Source organism: Artibeus jamaicensis, unplaced genomic scaffold (assembly GCF_021234435.1).
Source record: "Artibeus jamaicensis isolate MK-2021 breed Jamaican fruit bat unplaced genomic scaffold, CSHL_Jam_final contig_834, whole genome shotgun sequence".
Lineage (NCBI taxonomy): Eukaryota > Metazoa > Chordata > Mammalia > Chiroptera > Phyllostomidae > Artibeus > Artibeus jamaicensis.
The window spans coordinates 254,360-277,941 of record NW_026521981.1 but is presented as its reverse complement, the minus strand read 5'-3'; the positions used below and the strand labels follow the sequence as shown (position 1 = coordinate 277,941).

Sequence of the window (23,582 nt, the reverse complement as noted above, 5' to 3'; positions counted from 1 at the left end):
AAACTTCGTTACTGAGTTTTGAGACTTGTGTAATCTGAATATAAATCCTTTATCACATAGATATTTTGCAAATAATTTTTCCCAATATGTGGCTCCTTTTTTGGTTTTCTTTTTTCTTTTTAAATATATTTATGGGGGTGACATTGGTTGTTGATAATAAAAAAATATCCAGTGTTCAACTTTATAACACAACATCCGTACACCCCACTGCGTGCTCACCACCTGTAATCTTCCTCCTCTTGTCACCACGTGTTTGGCCCCCTTCGCCCTTTTTATCCCTTTCTCCCCCGGAAAATTAGTTGCCCATATATGTGTGGGTCTATTTCTGTTTTCTCGATCTTTGTGTTTGCTTTTTTTTGCCATTCCGTAGTTTTTTGATTATTGTAGTTTGGTAGCGTACTGTGAAGTCAGGGAGTTGATACCTCTGGCTTTGTCCTTTTTTCTCAGGATTGCCTAGGCTGTTTGGACTCCTTCTTGGTTCCATACAAATTTGATGACTTTTGTTCTATTTCTGTGAAAGATGCCATTGGGATTTTGATGGAGATTGTATTAAATCTGCATATTTCATTAGGTAATACAGCCTTCTTAATAACAGTATTTCTTATAATCTGTGAACATGAAGTATCTTTCCATTTTTTTGTGTCTTCATTTTCTTTCAAAAATGTCTTAAAGTTTTCAGTTCCAAGTCCTTCACTTCCTTTGTAAGTTTATTCCGAGGTAATTTATCCATTTTGTTGTAATTGTAAATGGGATTCTTTTTTTCATTTCTTTTTCTGACATTTCATTGTTAATATATAGGAGTGTGACAGATTTTTGTATATTGATTTTATATCTTGCCACTCTATTTTTTTATTGTTTCTAATGGTATATTGGTGGCATTTTTAGGCTTTTCTATATATGTAATCATGTCATTTGCAAATGGTGACAGTTTTACTTCTTCATTCTCTATTTGGATACCTTTTATTTCTTGACTTCCAGTACTCTATTGAAAACTAGTGGTGAGAGTGGGTTTTCTTGTCTTGTTCTTGGTCTTAAAGGAAAAGTTTTCAGGTTTCACCAGTGTGCATATGAGCTGAGGGTTTGTCATATATGGCTTTATTATGTTGAGGTATTTTCCTTCTATGCATGTTTTATTGAGTGTTTTCATTATAAGTAGATGCTGAATTTTATTAAAGCTTTTCTTTATTGATCACATGATTTTTATCTTTTATTTTGTTAATGTAGTATATCACATTGACTTAGGTATGTTGGTTCATCTTTACATCTCTTTTATTTGATTTGCTAGTATTTGGTTTAGGATTTTGCATCTTTGTTCATCAGAGATATATTGGTTTTTTGTTGTTGTTCTTTTCTGGTTCTGATATCAGGGGAATGTTAGCCTCCTAAAATGAGGAAGTATTCCTTTATCAATTTTTTTGAAAAGTTTGGCAAGTATAGGAAGGTATTAAAGTTTTGAATGTTTGGTAGAATTCACCAGTGAAGCTATCTGGTTTTGGACTTTTGTTTTGGGGGAGGTTTTTGATTGTTATTTTAATTTCCTTACTAGTGATTGGTTTAGATTTCCACTTGTTCATGGCTCAGTCTAGGAAGGTTAGGTTATGTATTTCTAGAACTTGTTCATTTCTTCTAGGTTGTTGAATTTTGTAGTGTGTAGCTTTTAATAGTAATCTTGTATAATCCTTTATATTTCTTTTGTGTTCATTATAATTTCTGATTTTGAGTCTTTTCTTTTTCTTTAGTAGGTCTAGCCAGATGTTTGTCAATTTTATTTATCTATTCAGAGACCCAGCTCTTTGTTTTATAATTTTTTTCTATTGTCTTTTTTATTCCCTATTAATTTACTTCCACTCTGATTTTTATTATTTTCTTCCTTCTACTGACCTTGGCCTTTATTTGTTGTTCTTTTTTTAGTTCTTTAAGGTGAAATGTTAGGTGGTTTGAGATTTTTCTTGTTTCTCGGGGTAGGCCTGTCATGCTGTTTGCTTCCCCCTTAGTGCTGCTTTTACTGCATCCTCCAAGCTTTGGTGTGTTGTGAATTTCATTTGTCTCCATATCTTTTTATTTCTTCTTTGACCCAGTCGTTCAGTGGCATGTTGTTTAATATCCACATATTGTGGTTTTCTCAGCTTTCTTCTTGTAGTTAATTTGCAGTTTAATAATGTTGTGGTTGAAGTATGTGCTTAGTATGATTTTGGTCTTAAATTTATTGAGGTCTGTTTTGTGCCCCACTGTTCCATATTCAGTTGAGAAGAATGTATAGTCTTAAGTATGGCTACACCCACTTTTCTCCGGATGCCATTTGCTTGGAGTTTAATCTTCTGCTTCTATACTTTGAGCCTGTTTTTGTCTTTGCAGCTGAGAGCAAAGCAGTGTATACCTGGGTCTGCTTTTTAATCCATTTATTACTTTGCCTTTTGGAAGGCTGCCCCACCATTACAGCACCAACACTATTCTTGCCTTTTGATTCATGCCTTTTGATCGTTGAGTTCAGTACATTTAATTCAGAGTGATTAATGATGCGTGAGAAGTTATCAAAACTATTTTATCTTTTATTTTCTAGTGTATCTCCATTGTTTCTTTTTTTAAGAACGTATTTTTATCTTTAAAATGAAAATACCTTTAATATTTTCCTTTTTAATCATCTTTAATGTTCAAATACAGTTGTCCCCATTTTCCTACCACCACTTTCTTCAACCCCACTAACCCACATCTCCCACAATCATTCCTACCCTCCTTTGGCTTTGTCCATTGGTCCTTTATACATGTTCATTTATCACCCTTTCCCTTCTTTCTTCTGTTATTTCCCTCCCCTCTCCTCTATGGTTACTGTGAGCTTGTTCTTAATTTCAATGTCTCTGGTCATATTTCACTAGTTTATTTGTTTTGTTAATTAGATTCCACTTATAGGTGAGTTCATATGGTATTTGTTTTTTTACTGCCTTGCTTATTTCACTTAGCATAATGCTTTCTAGTTCCATCCATGCTATCACAAAGGGTAGGAGCTCCTTCTTCTTATGCTTCGTAGTATTCTATTGTGTAAATGTACTATAGTTTTTTGATTCATTCATTTACTAATGGGCACCTAGGCTGTTTCCAGCACTTGGCTATTGTAAATTGTGCTGCTATGAACATAGGGGTGCATAGATTCTTTTGAATTAGTGTTTCAGGATTCTTAGGGTATACTCTCAGCAGTGGAATTGTTGGGTCAAAAGGCAGTTGCATTTTTAGTTTTTTTAAGGAAATTCCATACTGTTTTCTATAGTGGATGCACCAGTCTGCATTCCCACCAACAATGTACTAGGGGTCCCTTTTCTCCACAACCTCACCAGCACTTACTATTTGTTCATTTGTTTCTGATGGCCATTCTGACTGATGTGATGTGGTATATCATTGTGGTTTTAATTTGCATCTCTCTGATGGCTAGTGATGCTGAGCATCTTCTCATATGTCTCTGGGCCCTCTGTATGTCCTCATTGGAGAAGTGTCTGTTCAAGTCCTGTGCCATTTTTTAATTGGATTGTTTGTCTTCCTGGTGTGAAGTCATATGAGTTCTTTATATATTTTGGAGATCAAAACCCTTGTCTGAGATACCCTTGGCAAATATATTTTCCCATACAGGTGGTTCCTTTTTCATTTTGCTAATGTTTTCCTTAGCCATGCAGAAGCTTTTTATTTTGATGAGATCCCATTTTGTTTATTCTTTCCTTTATGTCCTTTACTCTAGGGGTCATATTGGTGAAAATATTGCTGTGTTATATTCCATCTGAGATTCCAGATATTCCATCTGAGATTTTCCTGCCTATCTTCTCCTCTTTTATGGTATAATGACTTATATTTAAGCCTTATCAATCTTGAATTTATTTTTGTGTATGGTGTAAGTTGGTGGTCAAGTTTCATTTTTTTGAATATAGCTATTCAGATGTCCCAACACCATTTGTTGAAGAGGCTATTTTTACTCCATTTTATGCCTCTGTCCCCTTTGTCGAATATTAATTGACCATAGAGACTTTATTGGGTTTATTGGGTTTATAGTTTGATGTCAGGTATGGTGATCCCTCCTACTTTGTTCTTCTTTCTCCAAATTGCTGTGGTTATTCAGGGTTGTTTATGGTTCCCTATAAATTTTTGAAATGTTTGTTCTATTAAGAACACATTAAAAATATTTTATTTATTTATTTTTAGACGGAGGGGAAGAGAGAGATGATGAGGGCCACATATTGATGGCCCCTACTAGGGACCTGACCCACAACCCAGGCATGTGCTCTGACTGGGAATCTGGTTTGGAGGCTGGTGCTCAATCCACTGAGCCGCACCAGCCAGGACTCCATTGTTTCTTTTCCTTTGTGTTTCTGTCTGCCATTTGAGATTGTTGGGCTATGATTTTTTTTCCACTTCCTATTTTATTTTAAATTTTATTCATTCATTCATTCACTCATTTGTTATTTATTTACTTATTTACTTATTTATCAAGAGAGGGAAGGAGAGAAACATCAGTCTATGGTTGCCTCTTGTACTCCCCATACTGGGGTCCTGGCCTCTAACCCAGGTATGTGTCCTACCTAGACTGGGATCCAAACCAGCAGCCCTTTTGTTTGCAGGCCTGTACTCAATCCACTGAGCCATATCAGCCAGGGCCATTTCCTCTTTTTTTATGATATGTCTCAGTTCTAGATTTTTGTTTATGTGGTTATCATTAAGTTTATGCCAAAACAAAGTTTCATGCACATTGTATCCTTCTAACTGCATTTCATCTTCACCTGTGTAAGTTCAGTTGTTTCCCCCTCTCCTTTTACATATTTGCTGTCACAATTGTCCCCTTTTATGCTGTGTATTTGTTTCCAAATTGCAGAAGTTTTAGTCTTTTAAACAAATTTTTCCTCTTTAATCTTTATGTCACAGGTGTTTTATAGTCTTCTGAAATAGAGTTGCAATTTTTTGCTTCTGTCTGGCAGCTTACTCATAGTTTTGTATACTTCCATCTTTTTGTTTCAAATAGACGAGCTCCTTTAAACATTTTTTTTAAAAGATTTTATTTACTTTTTTTTTGAGAGGGGAAGGGAGGGAGAAAGAGAGGGAAACGTTGATGCAAGAAAGAAACATCAGTGGTTATCTCTCATATATCATACCCTACTCTGCTGGCTTATAATGTTTCTGTTGAAAAATTCATAGTTATCTAATTGTTTCCTTAGTAGCTTGCAGTCTTTTCCGTTGCCTGTGTTGGTTTCCATATGAAAACTTTTGTCAGTTTTCATATAATGTGTCTTGGAGGTCATTTTGCAGTGAGATAATTAAGTGTTCTGTTAGCTTGTTGAATTCAAGGGTCTAGCTCTTTCCATAGGTTTGGGAAGTCCTCATCGATTTTTGTTTGAATAGTCCTTCTCCCTCTATTCTCCTGGTAAACACATTATTTTTACATTCATCTTTCCAATGGAGTCAATCTAATTCTCATATTGTTTTCATTTTTTTAACTTCTCTCTCATCTTTCAGTAGACTCATATATCTAGATATCTTTTTTCAAGTTTGCTAATTATCTCTCCATCTGGTCTGTTGTTTCCTGGGCTGTCCATTGCATTCATTCTTTATCTAAGTTACTGAGTTCTTCACCTCCAGAATTTGTTTGTTTGTTTTATAGTTTGAGTCTTTTATTTAAGTACTCCTTTTTTGTTGATTTTATTTCTGAGCTCACTGAAATGCTTTTCTGTGTTTTCGTGTATCTTACTGAGGTTTTTTTTTTTGATAACTACAATCATTTAAATGACACATGTCATTTAAATCACAGTATTCCTTGTCTTTGAGTTCAGTTTCTGGATGTTTTTTTTTCATTGAGCTACCCTGTTATTTTGGTTATTTATGGTACTTGATGGATTGTTTTCTCTGCCTGGCCATTTGAGGTAGTTGAACTTTACCTTTTTTAGGTGCTGTTTTGTTCTGAACAATTGCTAAATTGTTATGTAGACATCTGTCTTTTGTTCTCCAGTAGATGGTGCTATAGTGCAAGTTTTTATTTTTTCTTCTGAGCACTTCTGGCACCTCTCAGATCTTGGGTTGGTGCGGCCTCAGTCTAGAAAAATACCTCATGTCACCTTTGGGGGTAGGCATCCTCTCTAGGTCCCAGTCACCTCAGGCTTGGGCTACCATCCCCTTTGTGGGATATAGCTGGTGATGGGGCTTCAGGCCTGTTGAGTTCCTGGTACTGGCCCCACATAACCGGAGACTGCCAGCCAGGGTGTGCTATCTGAGGCATCTCTGCTGCCTCTGCCAGGTTCCGCTCTGATAGGTCGGGGCGGGGGGAAGCGGGCTTACAGGGCTATAGTTTCGCCTTAATAGTAATGGTGGCTACTAGTCTACTGCTGCCACACCACTGTGCTGAGCTGCCCTGCATCCCCACCCTTGTCACTGGGTTTAACAGCAGTGGGTGCTGGCTAATAGGCTGGAATGGTGCTTCTGCCCCTCTGGCCCTATGGATCACTGTTTTGGGGCTACAGCCTGACTCCTTCCCTGCTACTGCATCAGCTAGGGTTGTGGCAGGTGCTAGATTGCATCTGTGGCCCCGTCTCTGTTCTCTTCCCTTCCTGCCTTCCATGCTTGACCTGATCCATCCACCTTCAGATATCATGCTGCATGGCGTGGTTGTCTCTGATGTGTCTGTGTGTTGAGAAGGGGAATCATTTGTTGAATTATAGTTGTCCAGCTCGTCACTTTCAGGGGAAAAATCAAGGTGTCTTCTCACTCTGTGGTGGTGACATCACTGCTCTCTTTCTGTGTCTTAGTATTTTGAAGAGTTTTTAATTTTGATGAGGTACTTTTTATATACACTTTTTTCCTTTTATGGTCTGTGCTTTTGGTGTTGTCACTAAGAAACCTTTGGTCACAAAGGTCACAGAGATTCTCTGCTATGTTTTCTTCTAGAAGTTTTATAGTTTTGTTTTACATTTAGGTCCATGATTCTGAGTTCACTTTTGTGTATGTGTGTTACTTATGTGATGCGGACACAAGCCCACAGTGTCTGTGGCATTATGGATGAGACGAGACAGTTCACACGGACTATAGAAATCGTGTGGAGAAAAAGAGATGACAAGGCTGCTCTCTCAGTGAGAGAGCGCCCAGACCCCTGCCTGGACAGGCTTTTATTGCTTTTCTGGGCACATTACATTGAGGATGGTCCTCATTTACTATGCACAGGTTCACTTTAGGTGGTTACCTATTACAGAAAACAAAGGAGAGGATGTTGCTAATTACATCACAAAAGAAGGTTATTTGCAAATGTAAAGGGAAAAGTGGTTGTACTGGTTATAGCCGTCCTTGGGAGGTTTAGCATGGATTTTAGGAAGTTACTTTAAAGATGTGCAATAAATGTTTGCTGCTGCAATTCAGGGTGAGGGAGTTTTAGCAAAAAGCAAGTCTCCAAGCGGCCTAGGTACAATGCAGGCCTGATTCCCTGTGGGAGAACCAATCCGTGGGTGTGGATCCTGTGTGCCAGACCTCACTTTCCACTGGCCTTTCCGAGTGGGAGCTGGCCTATATTTCCCACACCATGCAGAACGGTCTCCTGTACTTATGTCTTCTTGCCTGTTTTACATGTAAGTATTTAGAAGTTATTGTTAAAATGTTTAAAAGTCAGCATTTAGTTTAAATTATAACTTGAATGAAAAAGTAAACATTTCTCTGTTGAGAAAATAAAATAAGCCAGTTTAGTATTTTGCCAGCATTAGTAATTAGTTGCAGTAAGAGGCTACTTCTTACCCATCTAGACCTTCCGTCTCACTTCTTCCTCTCATTCTAGAGTTACTGGTACAGTTCTTCCATCTCTTCCAGTCTTTGTGTGAATGTCACTGCCAGGGAGGCCTTCCCCGGGTCATGCTATTTAAAATTGCCCTTTCCTTTCAGTGGTCCCAGCTCTACTTGCTGCTTTATTTTTCTCGTAACACTTTACTAACTTCTTCGTGAATTTTCCTTGTCTCCTCCACCAGGATATAAGGTTCCTGGTGTGCCTAGCACCTAAAATGGTACCTGACATACTGTAGATATTCAACAAATGCTGAATGAATAGAGTGAATAAATGTATAAAGTTACAAATATTTGTCACAGTGTTAATTTAAACCTCAGACCCTGTAATGAGAGCATATAAACAAAGGAAAATACCTTACAATAAACTAAGATAATTCAGTGAACATTTGCTATAGGAACCTTTATTTTTATGATTTTTAAAAATTGCTATTTGCAGGGTTCAGTTTGGCAGAGACTTGGTGCAGATGTGACAGCAGTTGAGTTTTTGGGTCATGTTGGTGGAATAGGAATTGATATGGAGATATCTAAAAACTTTCAACGCATCCTTCAAAAGCAAGGATTTAAATTTAAATTGAATACAAAAGTTACTGGTGCTACCAAGAAGTCAGATGGAAAAATTGATGTTTCGTAAGTATGCTGCCTTTGATTTTGATATGATATGCTTGTCTTTCTTTAACAGAAACCTTCGGTTTTTCAGAATTACTTTATAATTTGTAATTTTACATTATTTTATAATTTAAGACATTTTATTGCTTAGTATAAATCAGTATTCCTTATCAAATCAGTTTATTGAAATTCATATTTAATTTCATGCTGGAAAAATTAATACAGTATTCTCATTTTAATGTACACTAACATAGTATACATTCAGAAAAATTTAAGCTCCCTATATTTAGTAAGATGAAAATTTTTGAAAAGACTTTCTGTTTATTTTTTGAGAGAGGGGAAGTGAGGAAGAAACCGAGGGAGAAATAGGCAGTTGGTTGCCTCTTGCTCACCCCCACGGTGGGCACCTGCCCACAACTCAGGCATGTGCCCTGACCAGGAATCACACTGGTGACCTTTCAGTTCAGAGGCCGGCACTCAATTCAATGACCATACCAGCCAGGGCAATAAAATGAATTCAGTATTTTTAGATACTTATATGGGGAAATCGGTAATATTAATTAGATTGTTTACTATGTGCCTGGCACTCTTTATTGAACACTTTTATAACTTGATGAAATACCTCACCTTAGGTCACACAGTCAGTGACAGAGTCACAGCTTGTACTTGCATTTTTCTGACTCTAATACCTGTGACCCCCACCTGTGTTATATTGCCTGTTGTGGGATTTCAATGATAGAACTCATGAGAGCGCATTTTTTAATTGTCTGACCCTTATGTTTATATTTATAATAAAATAAACATACACTGTTAGAAGTGTAATCAGGACTTGAGAAGTGTCTGGTTTTAGAATTTGAAGTCTATCAGCTATTTATGTAGATGTGTATTTAACAGTTATAACATGCTCATTGTCCAGGATTGAAGCTGCTTCTGGTGGTAAAGCTGAAGTTATCACGTGTGACGTTCTCTTGGTTTGCATTGGCCGACGACCTTTTACTCAGAATTTGGGACTGGAAGAGCTTGGCATCGAACTAGATCCTAGAGGTAGAATTCCAGTCAATACCAGATTCCAAACTAAAATTCCAAAGTAAGTTGCACAGTTGCTGCATTTTTCAATAATTTCAAAGTTTATGTCAAACACTACTTTGCAAATAAGAGTTCTGTCATGCTTAAAAAATACATTGGCTTAGGGGAAAAATAGTAAATTAATATGTGAGAGCAAAATAATTAATTGAACTTTTTTCATTACCCAAAATAAGAACCCAAATCAGATAGTTAAAAGCTGTATTTAATAAATTTTTTGGTGACTTAGTATTTAGAAACTTCCAGTTTTGTGAATATGGCATAACTGAAGATAAGTGTCTGATGTCAGAAGTTCACTGTTTCTTTTGATCTCTATTGTAGTATCTATGCTATTGGTGATGTGGTGGCAGGTCCAATGCTGGCTCACAAAGCAGAGGATGAAGGCATCATCTGTGTTGAAGGGATGGCTGGTGGCGCTGTGCACATCGACTACAACTGTGTGCCGTCAGTGATTTACACCCACCCCGAAGTGGCGTGGGTCGGCAAATCAGAAGAGCAGTTGAAAGAAGAGGTAATCCTGAAGCGTAGACTAGTTTTACTCCAGTGTGTGAATTAAGTTCGTGACACTGAGAATTATTTTATTAATGTATTAATGTATTATACTTACTATGTAGAACATAGATTAGTTTCTATATTTTTTCTTTGCTAGTATAATGAAGGAAATCATTTACTTGCAGTGAATTCAAAAACTAGTAATGCTAGAGCTTTTCTTTTTGTCCTTGAAATACACACAGACAGACTGATACTTGCATTTGTTTGTGTTTATACCAAAATATATCTCATTAACAAGTATTTTGGTCTTTCCTTCTGGATGGTCTGTGAAGAATTACTTTCTTGGGATTTATTTTCTGAACATATGGTAGATGATGTCACCAATGGGATGAACTTTTTCAGAGTTTATGTAGGTTGTCATTTTCTGTCTCTCACAGGGTATTGAGTACAAAGTTGGGAAGTTCCCCTTTGCTGCTAACAGCAGAGCTAAGACAAATGCTGACACAGATGGCATGGTGAAGATTCTTGGGCAGAAATCAACGGACAGAGTTTTGGGAGCACATATTCTAGGACCAGTGAGTAATGTGAAATGAGAAATTCCATTAGGGTTTTTGAAAAGCATTGCCATTTAGTAGATTGCTGTAAAACTACCAGGTATTTACATTATGAGGTTATTTACCAGTAAAGTTTGAGTATGGGCTCTTTGTGCATCATTTCTAGCAAGGTACTGGCAATACTCTATCTTGCCCACTCTGTAATCTGCTTTCCACACTTGGAACTATGATTATGCTTTTAAAGCTTGTACTGTGTGCCTGCTTACCACTCACAAATGGTTCTTTTCAATTGCAGGCTTACACACAACTCCCCACCAAATCTGGTCCTGCCCATCTTACTGACTTCATCTCTTTCCACTCTTCCTTTTGTTAATTCCCTACCTCATGGGCCTTTTCTCAGTTTCATAACAGGTCAAACTTTTTTCCTTTTTAAAGCTTTGTGCTTATAGTAGTACCCTTTGTTTTAACTGTGTCTGCCTCCAGATCTTTGTGTGATTGACTCCTTTATTATTCACATCTCAGCTCAAGTGTTACCTTCTAAGAAAAGCCTTTTCTATCCCTGAATGTACAGCATGCCCCTAGGTATCTGATGTCACAATAATAATAGAACGTTTGAGTGCTCACTGTGATTTTTCCTAAGTACATGCATTAATTTTCACAGCTGTGTGGGGTAGGAATTGCTATTCCCAGTTTTGAGGTAAAGGAGTGGAGTGAAGTACACAGCCTGCATAGTTGAGGTAGTAAGTGGTAAGCTTTGAACCCAGATCCCAGCCCTGTACCTTCTGTGCCGCCTTTTCTGTTAAGCTTTTTCTGACTGGAGGAAGTTAGTTCATTGCTCTTACAACTAATCTGTCCCATTAGTGTACTTGTTTTTGCCATGGAGGTAAAATTAATTTTTGGCCTACTGTTTTTAAAGGGTGCTGGTGAAATGGTAAATGAAGCTGCTCTTGCCTTGGAATATGGTGCATCCTGTGAAGATATCGCTAGAGTGTGTCATGCACATCCGGTAATTATTCACAGCACGGCAGAATTAATGGCTACTAAATTTTCTTCTGACCCCCCAGTCCTTGACTTGCAATATTACTTTTCTTCCCTTGCAGACCCTATCAGAAGCTTTCAGAGAAGCAAACCTGGCTGCATCATTTGGCAAACCAATCAACTTTTAAATTAGAAGATTATATATATTTTTTTCTGAAATTTCCTGGGAGTTTTTGTAGTAGAGATCACATTTCTGAACAGGAAATGCTCACAGCTCCAAGAATTTCTAGGACTGAATTATGAAACTTTTAGAAGGTATTTAATAGGTCTGGACAGAAGGGAGTAACTCATACCTATATTTTCAGTAAATTTAATATTTTGTTTCAGTACATTATATTGCAAAAAACCAAAAGCTACTTACAGTAGCATCCTGAAAAATCTTCAATGCGTATTTCCATGCTGTTTGCGAAAGGTTCAGTTTCACTGGATTTATGTTACGTAGCTTTTATCTCTGGTATATAGTAAAGTTGGATTTACCGTGGATGGAGCTGGAGTGTGGTATGTGAACAGCTGTGTTTGAAGCAAGGTGATCAAGTTATTTTAAACTTGGTTTTCATATTGGACATAAGACTCAGTCATTATAAGATTAAAATATGTATAAACTGAACTCATGTAAATAAAAAAATGATCGTCTCTTGTTTTATTTAATCCCCAAATTCTTGGAGTTTAGAGTAGAATTTGTGTTTAGATTTTCAAGCTACTATTGAGCTACTATTGTAGTCTGAAGTATATAATTAATCAAATTGAGGTATATCTGCAAAATTCAAATGTCGAATGGCAGTTCAGTTGTATTACAATGGAAAATGGAGAGAAGAAAATAAACATTTCTTAAATATTCATTTGGTGGTTATTCTGAGTATATATCAAGATGGTTCGAGTTCTTATAACTACCTTTTGTGTGTCCTCTTGCTGCTCTTTATTATAGCTCTTACAAACATGGACATACCTTTCCCCACATGGTAGTATTAAGGCATTTAAAAGGTAACTATTACCCTTCCATCTATTTTAGTGATACCTACTAAATGTTTAGCTTATATTTTTGCAGACGCAGTGTAAGGGAATCTTTAATCTGTCTTTTCCTGTGTAGATTTTCATTGGCTAAACGACTGATTCTTTAGAGTGCTATAAAATTGAATTCATTGGTAAATATTTAAGGTGGCCATTTCTTGAAGTTTTTAAGAAAGTGTTAAATGACAAATAGACTTTTACATATCACTATTTAAGAATCATTTCCGATTAAGTACTTATCAAATCTGGGATAGTGTTTTTATAATACTTTATTTTTAGAGTGGGGGGAAGGGAGGGAGGAAGAGAGGGAGAGAAACATTAATGTGAGAAACATTGATCGGTTCCCTCTCGTTCACACCCCAACTGGAGACCAGCCCGCAACCCCAAGGCATATGCTCTGACTGGGAATCAAAGCAGTGACCTTTCACTGTGTGGGACGATGCCCAACCCACTGAGCCACCCTGGTCAGGGCTGCGATAGTATAAATTTAAAGAGGAAAATAAAGTATCTTAAAGTACTAGAAATATGTTAATTAGATAGTCACTTGATTGCAATTTAAAAGTTATGCTAGTCTTAGGGAAAATTTGGAGAATATAATTTGTCAGCAGAAAGCTGTAAGGAATAAGGTACCATCAGTTGATCACAGCTAAAAGGAGACTCTTTGGGAGTCTTAAGGTTTTAATTGCATTTATACATGGGTCACAGTTTCCTTTTTCTTAATGTGTTCAGGTCCTGGATTGTATCACAGTACTTGCGAATGATACGGTGTAAAGACTGGATTCTGTTACATATCTGAAAAATAGTGATCTCTTTTTTTAAGTAGGCAGTTAACTTAGCTGATCACATACTCCCAACTTGACGTCTTTGTGAGGTGCAGCAGCTGAAGTCTGCCCCATGCATGTGTAGTTCACTGGTCAAGCAGAAATTGGACAAAGTATATGCACAGTTTGGGAGTTCCTCTCTTATGCCTGTTTTCTGGTGTTTCCTTCCTTCATATTTCAGTTCCTTTGGTTGCCCTAAACTCTGTCCATCAAGTCCTTAACCAACAGATCTTGGCATCTGCCCAGGGTGCCACTTACTGGGATCTCCCCTCAAGTACAAAGTTATTAAAAGTAGAATTTCATCCAGTGGTGATCTTTTTTTGAGTGTCATCCTCTACCTTTTACCTGCTTGGTTATTCTCCATTTATCTTTGGTGGGGAGCAGGTATATGTTCAGAGTTATCACCAGGAGGGCTGGTCAGATACATGCTATTTGCCATTATTGAAAAGTGAACTCTTTATCTTTTTAAAAGTCTGAAACCCTACTATTATGTGAAGTGCCAGTTTATTTAAATATCAAACATGTCCCCTACTCTAGGGGAGAAGTTTCTAGTTAGGGAATAGTGAAGTAGAATTTAGTATGAAGTCCTTGCTATATACATAGACACAAAATAATAGTTAAATTCAACTTTAAGGGTCCCCATTCAATATGAGAATGTAAGTTTATTTGTGTGGGACTGAAGTCCTGGGTAGAAATCAAATTTTAAATGTTCACTTACATTTACTAAGTTTGCAGTATTTTCTCAGCTTGTGAAAGGTGGGGCTGAGTTAGTTGTCCAGTTCATCAAGCTGATTAAAATTAATGGTTTCAAAGTGAGGGCTTTAGTTGTTCAGCCATAAAGGAATGGGGAGTATGATGGTTTCTATTTTAAGTAAAATACTTAGGAAGAAAAAAGACATAGTTGCTCTGGTAGGTGATGCAATATGACCACTTTGTTAGTTATTAGGATTCCCGCCCAAAAAAGTGACTATCAATTGACTTGAACCAGGGGGAAGTTGTCTTATTGTTTAAATTACAACTGTTTACAATAACTGTTGTTCAGGCCCAGTTTCAAATGCAGCTGTGTTGGGTGTGTGGGTGGTTGTTAAGTAGTACCAGAATAGTTTTACTCTAAGAATGTGTGAAAAAATCCCTTAGGGCCTGGGCTGTTACCCAGTTAGTTCAGGGATAAAGTTGACACAGGCTTTGTATTCCAGCTATTTTCTTTACCTTGTGGAATAAGTGATTGTCATGTGATTGTTTTGGCCTCACAGATCCTAGCAGAGAATCTTTTGCTTTTTAATTCAAATAAAATATAAAAGCTGTGAGATGGGTGAGGTGGGGCTGTGTGGTGGGGAGGAAATGGAGACAACTGTACTTGAACAACAATAAAAAATACAAAAAATAAAAGCTGAGAAATTACAGTGTCATTCTGTACTTGGAGTAGCAAGGCTCAGTTGGCAGGAGCAGTGTCCGTAGACCCTGGCCTGTGTTAACATAGACCTTCCCCACAGCAACGCTAAACCCATTCAAGGTGGTAGTACTTAAAGCCACAATTTTCTAAGAATTGGTGCTTTTTGTTCTCTTTCCTAGAGCAAGGAATACTTACAGGAGTTCCGGAGATTGGAGCAACTAAGCAGCTATTGATACTGTGCAAGTAACTCAGGCTCTATCCTTTTGTCCAAAAATCACCAGGAAGTGATTTTGGCATGCATTTGTGGAGGGTATTGACCTAGTAAACAGATGAGTAAAAGCTTGTTTATAGGTGTAACAGAAATTAGGATCTCCATGGAGGCAATTAACTCGTCTATAAATCCATATCCACATTGAAAATAACATTCTTTGTGCAAGGGATTCATGAACACTGAATCAGTAAAAGTAACAATTTAAGAATTACACTAAACAAATTTATACAAAAGCAGTGTACTTTATTAAAATTCATACAAAATGTGGCGATTAAAAACATTAAATAGGCAATGAGTTTTACTCTGAAGATCAGTAAGTCAGTTTTAAAATGTCGCTGTTTTGCTTTGGTCATTCAGCCATCTCACATAGCCCCTCCTCCGTTACAGGCAGGTGCTGTAAATAGTAACTTTCTGGCTTATATCCTTTAGGAGTGAACGGACTTCTCCTTCCAATCTTACTAATTCTTGAGCTTTATCTTCTAAATATTTTTGATTGTCTTCATATTTTCTTTCTAACTCTGTGGGAGATAAAGAGAAAAAGTCTGAGCAATTTATATTACGATGATCTCAAGATCTAATACTCAAGTGTCTTTGCTTTATTAAGGCTCTGTTAAGCACCAAGGACCAAGTAAATAGATTTTTACCTTTTAAATAAAAAAATGTGGATGCATTAATTCTAAAGTTCTTTATGAAAGCATGAACCTAAGTGAAATGACCTACCTTTCAGGAGTTGCAGCTTGCTGTTTGCTTGAGCCAAAAGTGTTTTTGCTTCATTTTGTAGCATTTCAGCTTTCCTTCTGGCATCAGCTGACTCTTCAGTTTTTTTGGCAATTAAATTTTCTACTTTCTTATATTTTTCATCGAGTTCACCATCCAGAGACTGCAGTTCCACATTTAGAGAAAGAAGTGATAATGTTAGTGTCAGTAATTACATTTAAGAGCAATGTGTAGTCTGACTGTGGCAAGCTTGAGCCACATAGATAATAATGAACTTGGACAGCAAGCATTCTGGATCGAGGGCCACCATCAAGGGTACTCAGGCTTGAAAACATTACCTTGAAATAGTGGAATTAAATACAACATTGACAAGATTTTTAAAAACAAAAGATTTCAGACACTTTGGTGGTGTAACAGGTCTCAACGGCTGAGCCCTCATTCTCCTGCTGATTAGCTCTTTTCTGTGGAGACACTAAAGAGATTTTCTCAAAAGTAGATGTGCTGGGATCCAAACATGTAGATCTCAAAAAAGGCCCATTTTGAAAAAATTGTAAGGACCATCTGGATTCTTGACTTGGGTTTGTAGAGACTCGGTATCCAGAATCAGAGCGAGAAGGCAGATAAATTTAATGGAAGGCAGGACAAGATTATAGCAGGTTCGGGTGGTTGAGAGGAGGAGTTGGGTTTGGAAAGGTGGTTACAAGTGATTCTTTTGAGAAACACTTAGAACAATAGCCATTGATAACAGGAATTTCATGTCTAGGGGTTTTGCACTGGATCGTAATCAAATGCCATTTTTATGCAAAATGACCTGTAAGAAGATTATTTGGGAGACTCCTGCTCTCAGGACTGCAGGAAACTAGTGGAAAAGACGGAAGTGAAATTTTCTTACTGTTTTGTTCTTTTCTCCAACCCAGAGGTATAGCGCGGTCGCTGTTATGTAATGCCCCAAAGCCAAAGTGATTCCAGGAAAAATCTTGATATTAATTTCAGTTTATAACTCCCTACTATTCATTTAACAGTTGCAACATTCTTCCCAGGTTTAAAAAGGCTTCTTTAGAGCTAAAGCCCATAGAATTTAGATATTACTTGACTTAATGAAAAAAAAAAAGGGGGGGGGTGTCACATGAGATTTTCTCTGCAAATCAGACTAAGTGAAACGCAAAGGGGTTAATTCAAAATGAGTGTGGTAGGGGTGAGATGTCGGTTCCCTCCTGCTAGATATTCTCTACTATGCACTCTAAGCTGTTCTACACTGCTTTTAAAGACTTCTCAAATGCCCAGGTATTTACTGGGTGCCATAAAGATCTTGATTGAAACAGAAATACATGCTCAGTATGCTTGTTTGAAGACTTCACCCCTGTGCTAATTTTATCTTTGTAAACCCTTATCCAAGATTGGATTTGAGGGCCTATGTCATGCTTACTGGATACTTGCATATCCGCTCTCATTCTTTTCCCTGTGTCTTTAAAGACTGCTGTGTCGGAACAGTTCGTTTGGCATGTTTCTGATGATTAACTATTAGGGCTGTGTTCCTTATTATTTCCAAGGAAGGCAGTGAGGAGACTACTGCTCCTGGATCAATATAGCTGTGAAGTTACAAAGATTTACTTACCTTTTTAACATCTTCTGCACTTTGTTTTACAGCATATACTACTTTTTCAATATATTCTGCCTCCCCAGAGTTTTGGGCTGCCTTCCGCTTAAGTTCTTCCATGTTCCTTTCCAGCTCGCTGATGCGCTGAGAGGCGTTGTACAAGGTCTCCTCAGAAGCTGCTGTTTCAGACTCAATCTAAAAGTATAATGTCAATCAGCCAGCAAGCCATTAATTTAGAAAGTGGTAGGAAATGCTATGGAACATAAGTTTGGAGGAAGATTTAAAGAATGCCATTTTACTACAGATCAAAAGAAGTAATTACTATAAAGAAAACAATTTCAAGAAAGCTTATGTAAAGTGCCCAACTTTATTATTTTTAATATATTTTATTGATTATGCTATTACAGTTGTCTAAATTTTTCCTGGTTTACCCCCCTCCACCCTGTACCCTTCATTCCCTCCAGCAATCACCTCCTTAGTTCATGTCCATGGTGAGCTTCTGCATTTCCTATACCATTCTTAACCTCACCCTGTCTATTTTGTACCTACCAATTATTATTCTTATTCCCTGTACCTTTTCCCCTATTCTCTTCCTTCCCCTCCCAGCTGAACACCCTCCAAATAACCTCCATATCTATGATTCTGTTTCTATTCTGTTGGTTTAATTTTTTTTAGATTCAATTATTGATAGTTATTAATTTATTGCCATTTTAACGTTCATAGTTTTTATCTTTTTTCTTAAATAAGTCTCTGTAACATTTCATATAATGGCTTGGTGTTGATGAATTCCTTTAGTTTCACCTTGTCTGGGAAGCAATTTATCTGCTCTTCCATTCTAAATGATAGCTTTGCTGGAGAGAGTAATCTAGGTTGTAGGTCCTTTTTATCACTTTTAATACTTCTTTTCAGTCCCTTCTAGCCTGCAAAATTTTTTTTTGAGAAATCAGCTCACAGTCTTATGGGAACTCCCCTGTAGGTAACTATCTGCTTTTCTTTTGCTGCTTTTAAGATTCTCTCTTTATCTTTAACCTTTGGCATTTTAATTATGATGTGTCTTGGAGTGGGCCTCTTTGTGTCCATCTTGTTTGGGACTTTGTGCTTCCTGGACATGTATGTCTACTTCCTTCACCAAATTAGAGAAAATTTTCTATCATTTTTTCAAGTAAGTTTTCAATTTATTGCTTTCTCTTCTTCTGGCATCCCTGTTTCAAATGTTGGTACATTTGAAATTGTCTCAGAGCTCCTTACCCTATCCCTGTTTTATTGTATTCTTTTTTTCTTCTTGCTGTTCTGATTGAATGGTTCTTTTCTTCCTTATGTTCCAAATTGGTGATTTGATTCTCAGCTTCATCCACTCCACTGTCAATTCCCTGTAAATTCTTTATTTCACCTAGTGTAACCTTCATTTCTGCCTAGGTCTTTTTTATGCTGTTGAAGTACCCAGTGAGTATCCTGATAACCAGTGTTTTGAACTCTGCATCTGATAGGTTGCTTATCTCCATCTTGTTTAGTTCTTTTTCTGAAATTTTGTTCTATTCTTTCATTTGGGCCATGTTTCTTTGTCTCCCCATTTTGGCAGCCTCCCCGTGTTTCTGTGTATTAGGTAGAGCTGCTATGACTCCCTGTCTTAGTAGAGCAGTCTATTGTAGAAAAGTGCACCTGTAAGTTGGATGGGGCAGAGCCTTAAGTAACCTCCAGTGTCACTGCTCTGTGGCTCCGTGTGGAGGAAGGCTCAGAAAAGGGACAAGGCCACCGCCTGGCCTCTTGAGTTTTTTCTAGGAGGAAGCTGTCTCATCACTCACCCTGGTGCTAAGACACTTCCATGTGTCCCCATATGCCACAAGTGCCCTTCCAGCTGTTGCCCCAGTGTTTAGCCCAGAAGGAGTGAGTCTGCATAAGTCCTAAGTTCATTGTGGGCCCTTTAAGAGGAAATTCCTAAGAATCCCACACTTTCTTCCATTGCTCCAACCTCTACTGGTTTTTACAGCCAGAAGTTATGGGGACTTATCTTCCTGGTGCTGGAACCCTAGGCTGGGTGGTCTGGGATCTCTTATTCCCGAGGTATCGCTCCTGATTTTCATCTATCACACATAGGGGTGGGACTGCCCATTCCAGGTTTCCACACCTCTCCCTGCCCCTCTGTGCCTCTTTGCATCTCTGTTCCTCCTACCCGTCTTGATGAATGTGCCTTCTTTAATTACTTGGCTGTCTGATATCCATATAGCCTGGTTTTCTGATGATTCTGAGTGATACTTGTTTTGTAGTCTAGTAATTTTTGCTGTGATTGTGCAAGGAGGCAAGCCGTGCTTACCTATGCCTCCATCTTGACCAGAAGTTAATGTGCCAAACTTTAAATGGTCTTTGGATATCTCATATATTAACTTGATTCTTTTGGTGATCTAGGCTGAAATTCACATCAAATTTCTCCTTACAGTAACAACCCCCAGGCAGCTTGATGTGTTGAGAAGCATTTTAAGGAGACCTGCAAACTGGTCCAATGTTCACAGATAAGCAGATATGAGAAGAAGGATTTCCACATAAATAATGAAATTAATATGGGTGGGAAAACTATAACTTTCAGTTATCTTTAGTTTTTTCTGTCAACTTAAATGAAACTTTAGTGGTGGAGGTTATGGCACTTCAGAAACTGCCTTTAAAGTTAATTTTGGTGTTTTTAGCTAATTACTGAAGACATGGAGACCAGGGGTGTTAAAGTTACTAGGATAGGGAGACTGAAACTTTAAATAGTCATTTAGGGGGAAATACCTGCACAGCCAGTGAAAAATCCACATTTGATTTCTCATCAAAGGATAATGAATAAACTTTTTTCTTAAAGCTAGCCAAAGTAAGCAGTCTGGCCCATGATAGAAAAAAAGTTTCACTCAGCAATCACTTTTTCTTAAAAATGATCTTTCGGGAGGGAGTTATTTCCATAGAATTATTTGAGGAACAGTAATGTCATAATGGAACTAATGGATCAGTATTATAGACATGCACTAAAATTTGCATTTGAAACCAAATGATTCTTGACCTAAAAGCTTACCTACTAATTAATTCAGAAAAAATTCTTAGTAGTTATAATTTTTAGGAGGTAAGTTTATATTTTTATGGGTGAACAGTTTCTGACAAGCTTTTCATTAGCGTAGAGGTTGTTTTTGTTTCTTACTGTTACCAATTTAAACCACTTGCTGCCTCCCAGGGACCCTGAGAAACAGAAGCACCATAACTAAACGTACATCATCAAGCCCAGTACCTTACCTATCATTTGATTAATAACCTTACCTATCATTTGATTAATATTTGCTAACTTGCTTTTCAAAACATAGTAATTTTTAAAAAGTTACCAAAATACTTTTCATGTAGTGACATACTAAGAAATTTAAAAGCCAAGAGACAAAAAATAAAAATAAAGGGTTAGAACACAGCCTGGTGGAACAACACAGTTTTCTAAACTTGAACAAGTAGCCTGAAGAAAAGGCCTTGTCAGTGCTCAAAGTATCAGGAGGAAAAGTGGCTGATGAACTGCTGAGCCCGTCTTAAGTGAGAGCAGTAGAATAGAGGGGACAGGTTTGTATTGACAGGTGATAGGAAAAATAGGCGGAAAAGTAAACGTGAAGGGCTGGCCGGCCTGAGACGGCTGCCAGTATTAGGAGCATCTAATTTCAAAGTATATTCTGAGAAGATGGGGAGGGACTGGATGGGTCATCCATTTTTTTCACCCAGTTTTATAAAAGAAATGAACTTCCCTGAAATTGGGAGGAAAAAGATTTGCTTATTGACCTGTTTTGTTTTCAACAATTATTATCTGCATTACTTTCAGAGAGGGTTTTTCGAATAAAGCATTAAATGCATGTGAACAGTTCTTTGATTGTCTGGTAGTGTTCATGCTACTGAACAGAGCCTCTGCGATCTCTTGAAAGAAGAGGAAGCTGCTGTCTCAAGCTTTTTGTGGGGTGAAAATGAAGCGGGGCTTGATGTTCTAATGTCTTCAGAATCCTTTTACTTCTTTGGAAATGTGTCGCTTTTAGCATCTGTGCTCAGGGAATAGTTCAGTTGTAAGAATTTTCTAACTATGAAATGCACCTTCCTGATAAGAGTACATGCGAGTGTTTACACCTACATACAACAATGACCATAGTATCTTACCGAAGTCAGGAGGTTCTGGGTTCCTTGGATGTCTTCATCTGCTTGTTTAATTGCCTTCTCTGCTGCAATCTGGGCTTTTTCTGCTTCTTCCAGAGCCTCCTTTACCATGTCTGCAGTGACTTTAACATTTGTTGCACTTTTGCTGAGTTAAAAGAATGAGACAATATATTATGTGTGAACATGAAAAAAGTACTATACTTTCAGAAAAGAATACTTCTTTAAAAAAAACAGCCTTTCTGAAATAACCCAGAGATACTTTTAGAAATTTTTGTTGGTTGAATATTTTCTACACTTTTTAAAATGCCGTATCTTCAGATACCTGGCTTTTTTGGCTTCTTCTAACAACATCTCGGCTCTGGCAACGTCAGCAGCACTTTGCTGTAGAATAACCTCCACTTGAGAAAGGCTTTCAACTCGCTCGCGAATATCTTCAGTCAAGTTCTGTAACTGCTGTGGGGTGCTGGGCATTTCCATTTTCAATACTTCATTTGCCACGGCTTCAATGCTGTCCAAATCAGCACCATCCTCTGTTAAAAGCAAAGATGTTCCCATAAAAAGGTGGAAACACATGGTTCACACATTCAGCCACTTACTGGTCATCTACGATGTGAGCAGCACGGTGGGGTTACACCAAGACAAAACACACTTTCCGTTTATGTGTATAATCTACCTGAGCAGGGGGATGAGACCTATGCACCCGAGAGAAGGTAATACAAACAGCAAGGACTGCCGGAATTTGTCGTAGCCTGGGAGAGCCAGGGATGTCTTTGTGGAAGACGAGGAGCTGATCGAGTTTTGAAGGATAATGGTATTTGAAAGAAGAAAGGGCATCTCTGAATGGAGAAACAGTGTGAGCAGAGCCTGTTATGTGCGAGCTGAATGGAGCGACTGGTTCAGATTGTAGAAGACAACAGAGACCAGGGTCGAAAGCTGGGACTTGATCCTAACAGGCAGTAAAAACTTTCAATTGAGGTTGAAAGACTTGGTAGGAAAGTACTGTAAATGCAGATATAAAGTGTTGATATTCCTTGTAAGTGATCTGGATTCAGGAAATTAGGGAAAGAAAATCCAGTCAGAGAAGCAAGAGGATCAGGATGGCATAGTATCAGAATCCAAGGAGTTTCAGACATCAAATGTGAAAGGAGGTCAGAAAAATACAAAGAGGTTAAGCTTTAAATATATTATTAGTTTTTAACCCTTTTTCTTACTCACAGAATACCGATCTTGTTTAGGCACCTACCCATAAGGTAAGGTAAGCTTATCAACTCAAACTTAAATCCTGATTGTGTGTTTCGTGTACCCTTGAGTCAGTTCCAACACCTGGTAACCCTGTGAATGAGTGATGTCCATGTAAATCCCAACTAGTCTGCCAAAGATGGCCGTGCCATTCCATTTGCCAGTGACGTGTATGCATAGCCATGGGACTCATTTCTGGTTAGTGAGGTTTATGGTGGAGCTCGCTCAGAGGGTTCTGGGAAATATTTTCCTCCTTTAAAAAAATACAACAGGACAGGTGGTCTTTCTTCCATTAGATATTGTTGTGTCCTTATATGAAGTTTGGAGCTTTTGTAGCTGCCTCGTAACCAGGAGGAGCTAGCCTGAGAATAAAGCTGATAGGCTTAAAATGGCAGAGCAGAAATATGAAAAGTACATGGGTCCCAGAACCATGGAGCTGTCCTACTATTGAACTTCTTGTTCTGCATTACACATCTTTTTGATTAAGTGTATTTCAGTTGAGTTTTCTATAACTTGTAGCTGAAACCACCCTCACTGGTAACACTCACACTGACGAGCAATACTTATGAACTGGATCACAAATTCTAGAGATTTTCTTTCTCTACAAAACTCTTAAGGTACAGAGATAACCAGAGGTGTCTAACCATAGGTATAATAATATCCTGTAAATAAAAGCATTTTGAAGCTTTGGGGACAATGCCAAAATAAACTACTTCAAGTTAAGGTTCTAACGGGATTATCTGTAATTTGTAACAAATTCCAAATGCAAGTCCCATAGTGTATGATTTGCTCTCACTTCTTGATTTGCAACTTGGGTATCAAATCAGATGTG

At 37.7% G+C, this 23,582-nt stretch overlaps 2 protein-coding genes across 3 annotated transcripts in view; one reads left to right on the top strand and one right to left on the bottom strand.

Moving 5' to 3' along the window:
• The window catches only part of DLD (dihydrolipoamide dehydrogenase), a 34,749-nt gene extending 22,349 nt beyond the window's left edge, over nt 1-12,400 (top strand). Inside the window, exons 9-14 of one of the 2 annotated variants that reach the window (XM_037152922.2) lie at nt 8,225-8,415; nt 9,311-9,481; nt 9,799-9,988; nt 10,407-10,544; nt 11,440-11,529; nt 11,624-12,400. In XM_037152922.2, coding sequence (XP_037008817.2) covers nt 8,225-8,415; nt 9,311-9,481; nt 9,799-9,988; nt 10,407-10,544; nt 11,440-11,529; nt 11,624-11,689 — 846 coding nt within the window. In that variant the 3' untranslated portion in view covers nt 11,690-12,400. Of the gene's footprint in view, nt 1-8,224; nt 8,416-9,310; nt 9,482-9,798; nt 9,989-10,406; nt 10,545-10,818; nt 10,935-11,439; nt 11,530-11,623 lie in introns of those variants that run through there. The other variant, XM_053673196.1, reaches the window with a different exon arrangement.
• Nucleotides 12,401-15,282: 2,882 nt separating this feature from the next.
• The window catches only part of LAMB1 (laminin subunit beta 1), a 74,066-nt gene continuing 65,766 nt past the window's right edge, over nt 15,283-23,582 (bottom strand). Inside the window, exons 30-34 of the mRNA XM_053673197.1 lie at nt 21,834-22,041; nt 21,515-21,656; nt 17,387-17,563; nt 15,775-15,934; nt 15,283-15,572 (exon numbers count right to left, since the gene is read on the bottom strand). Of these exons, the coding sequence (XP_053529172.1) occupies nt 15,436-15,572; nt 15,775-15,934; nt 17,387-17,563; nt 21,515-21,656; nt 21,834-22,041 (824 nt within the window). The 3' untranslated portion in view covers nt 15,283-15,435. The remainder of the gene's footprint in view (nt 15,573-15,774; nt 15,935-17,386; nt 17,564-21,514; nt 21,657-21,833; nt 22,042-23,582) is intronic.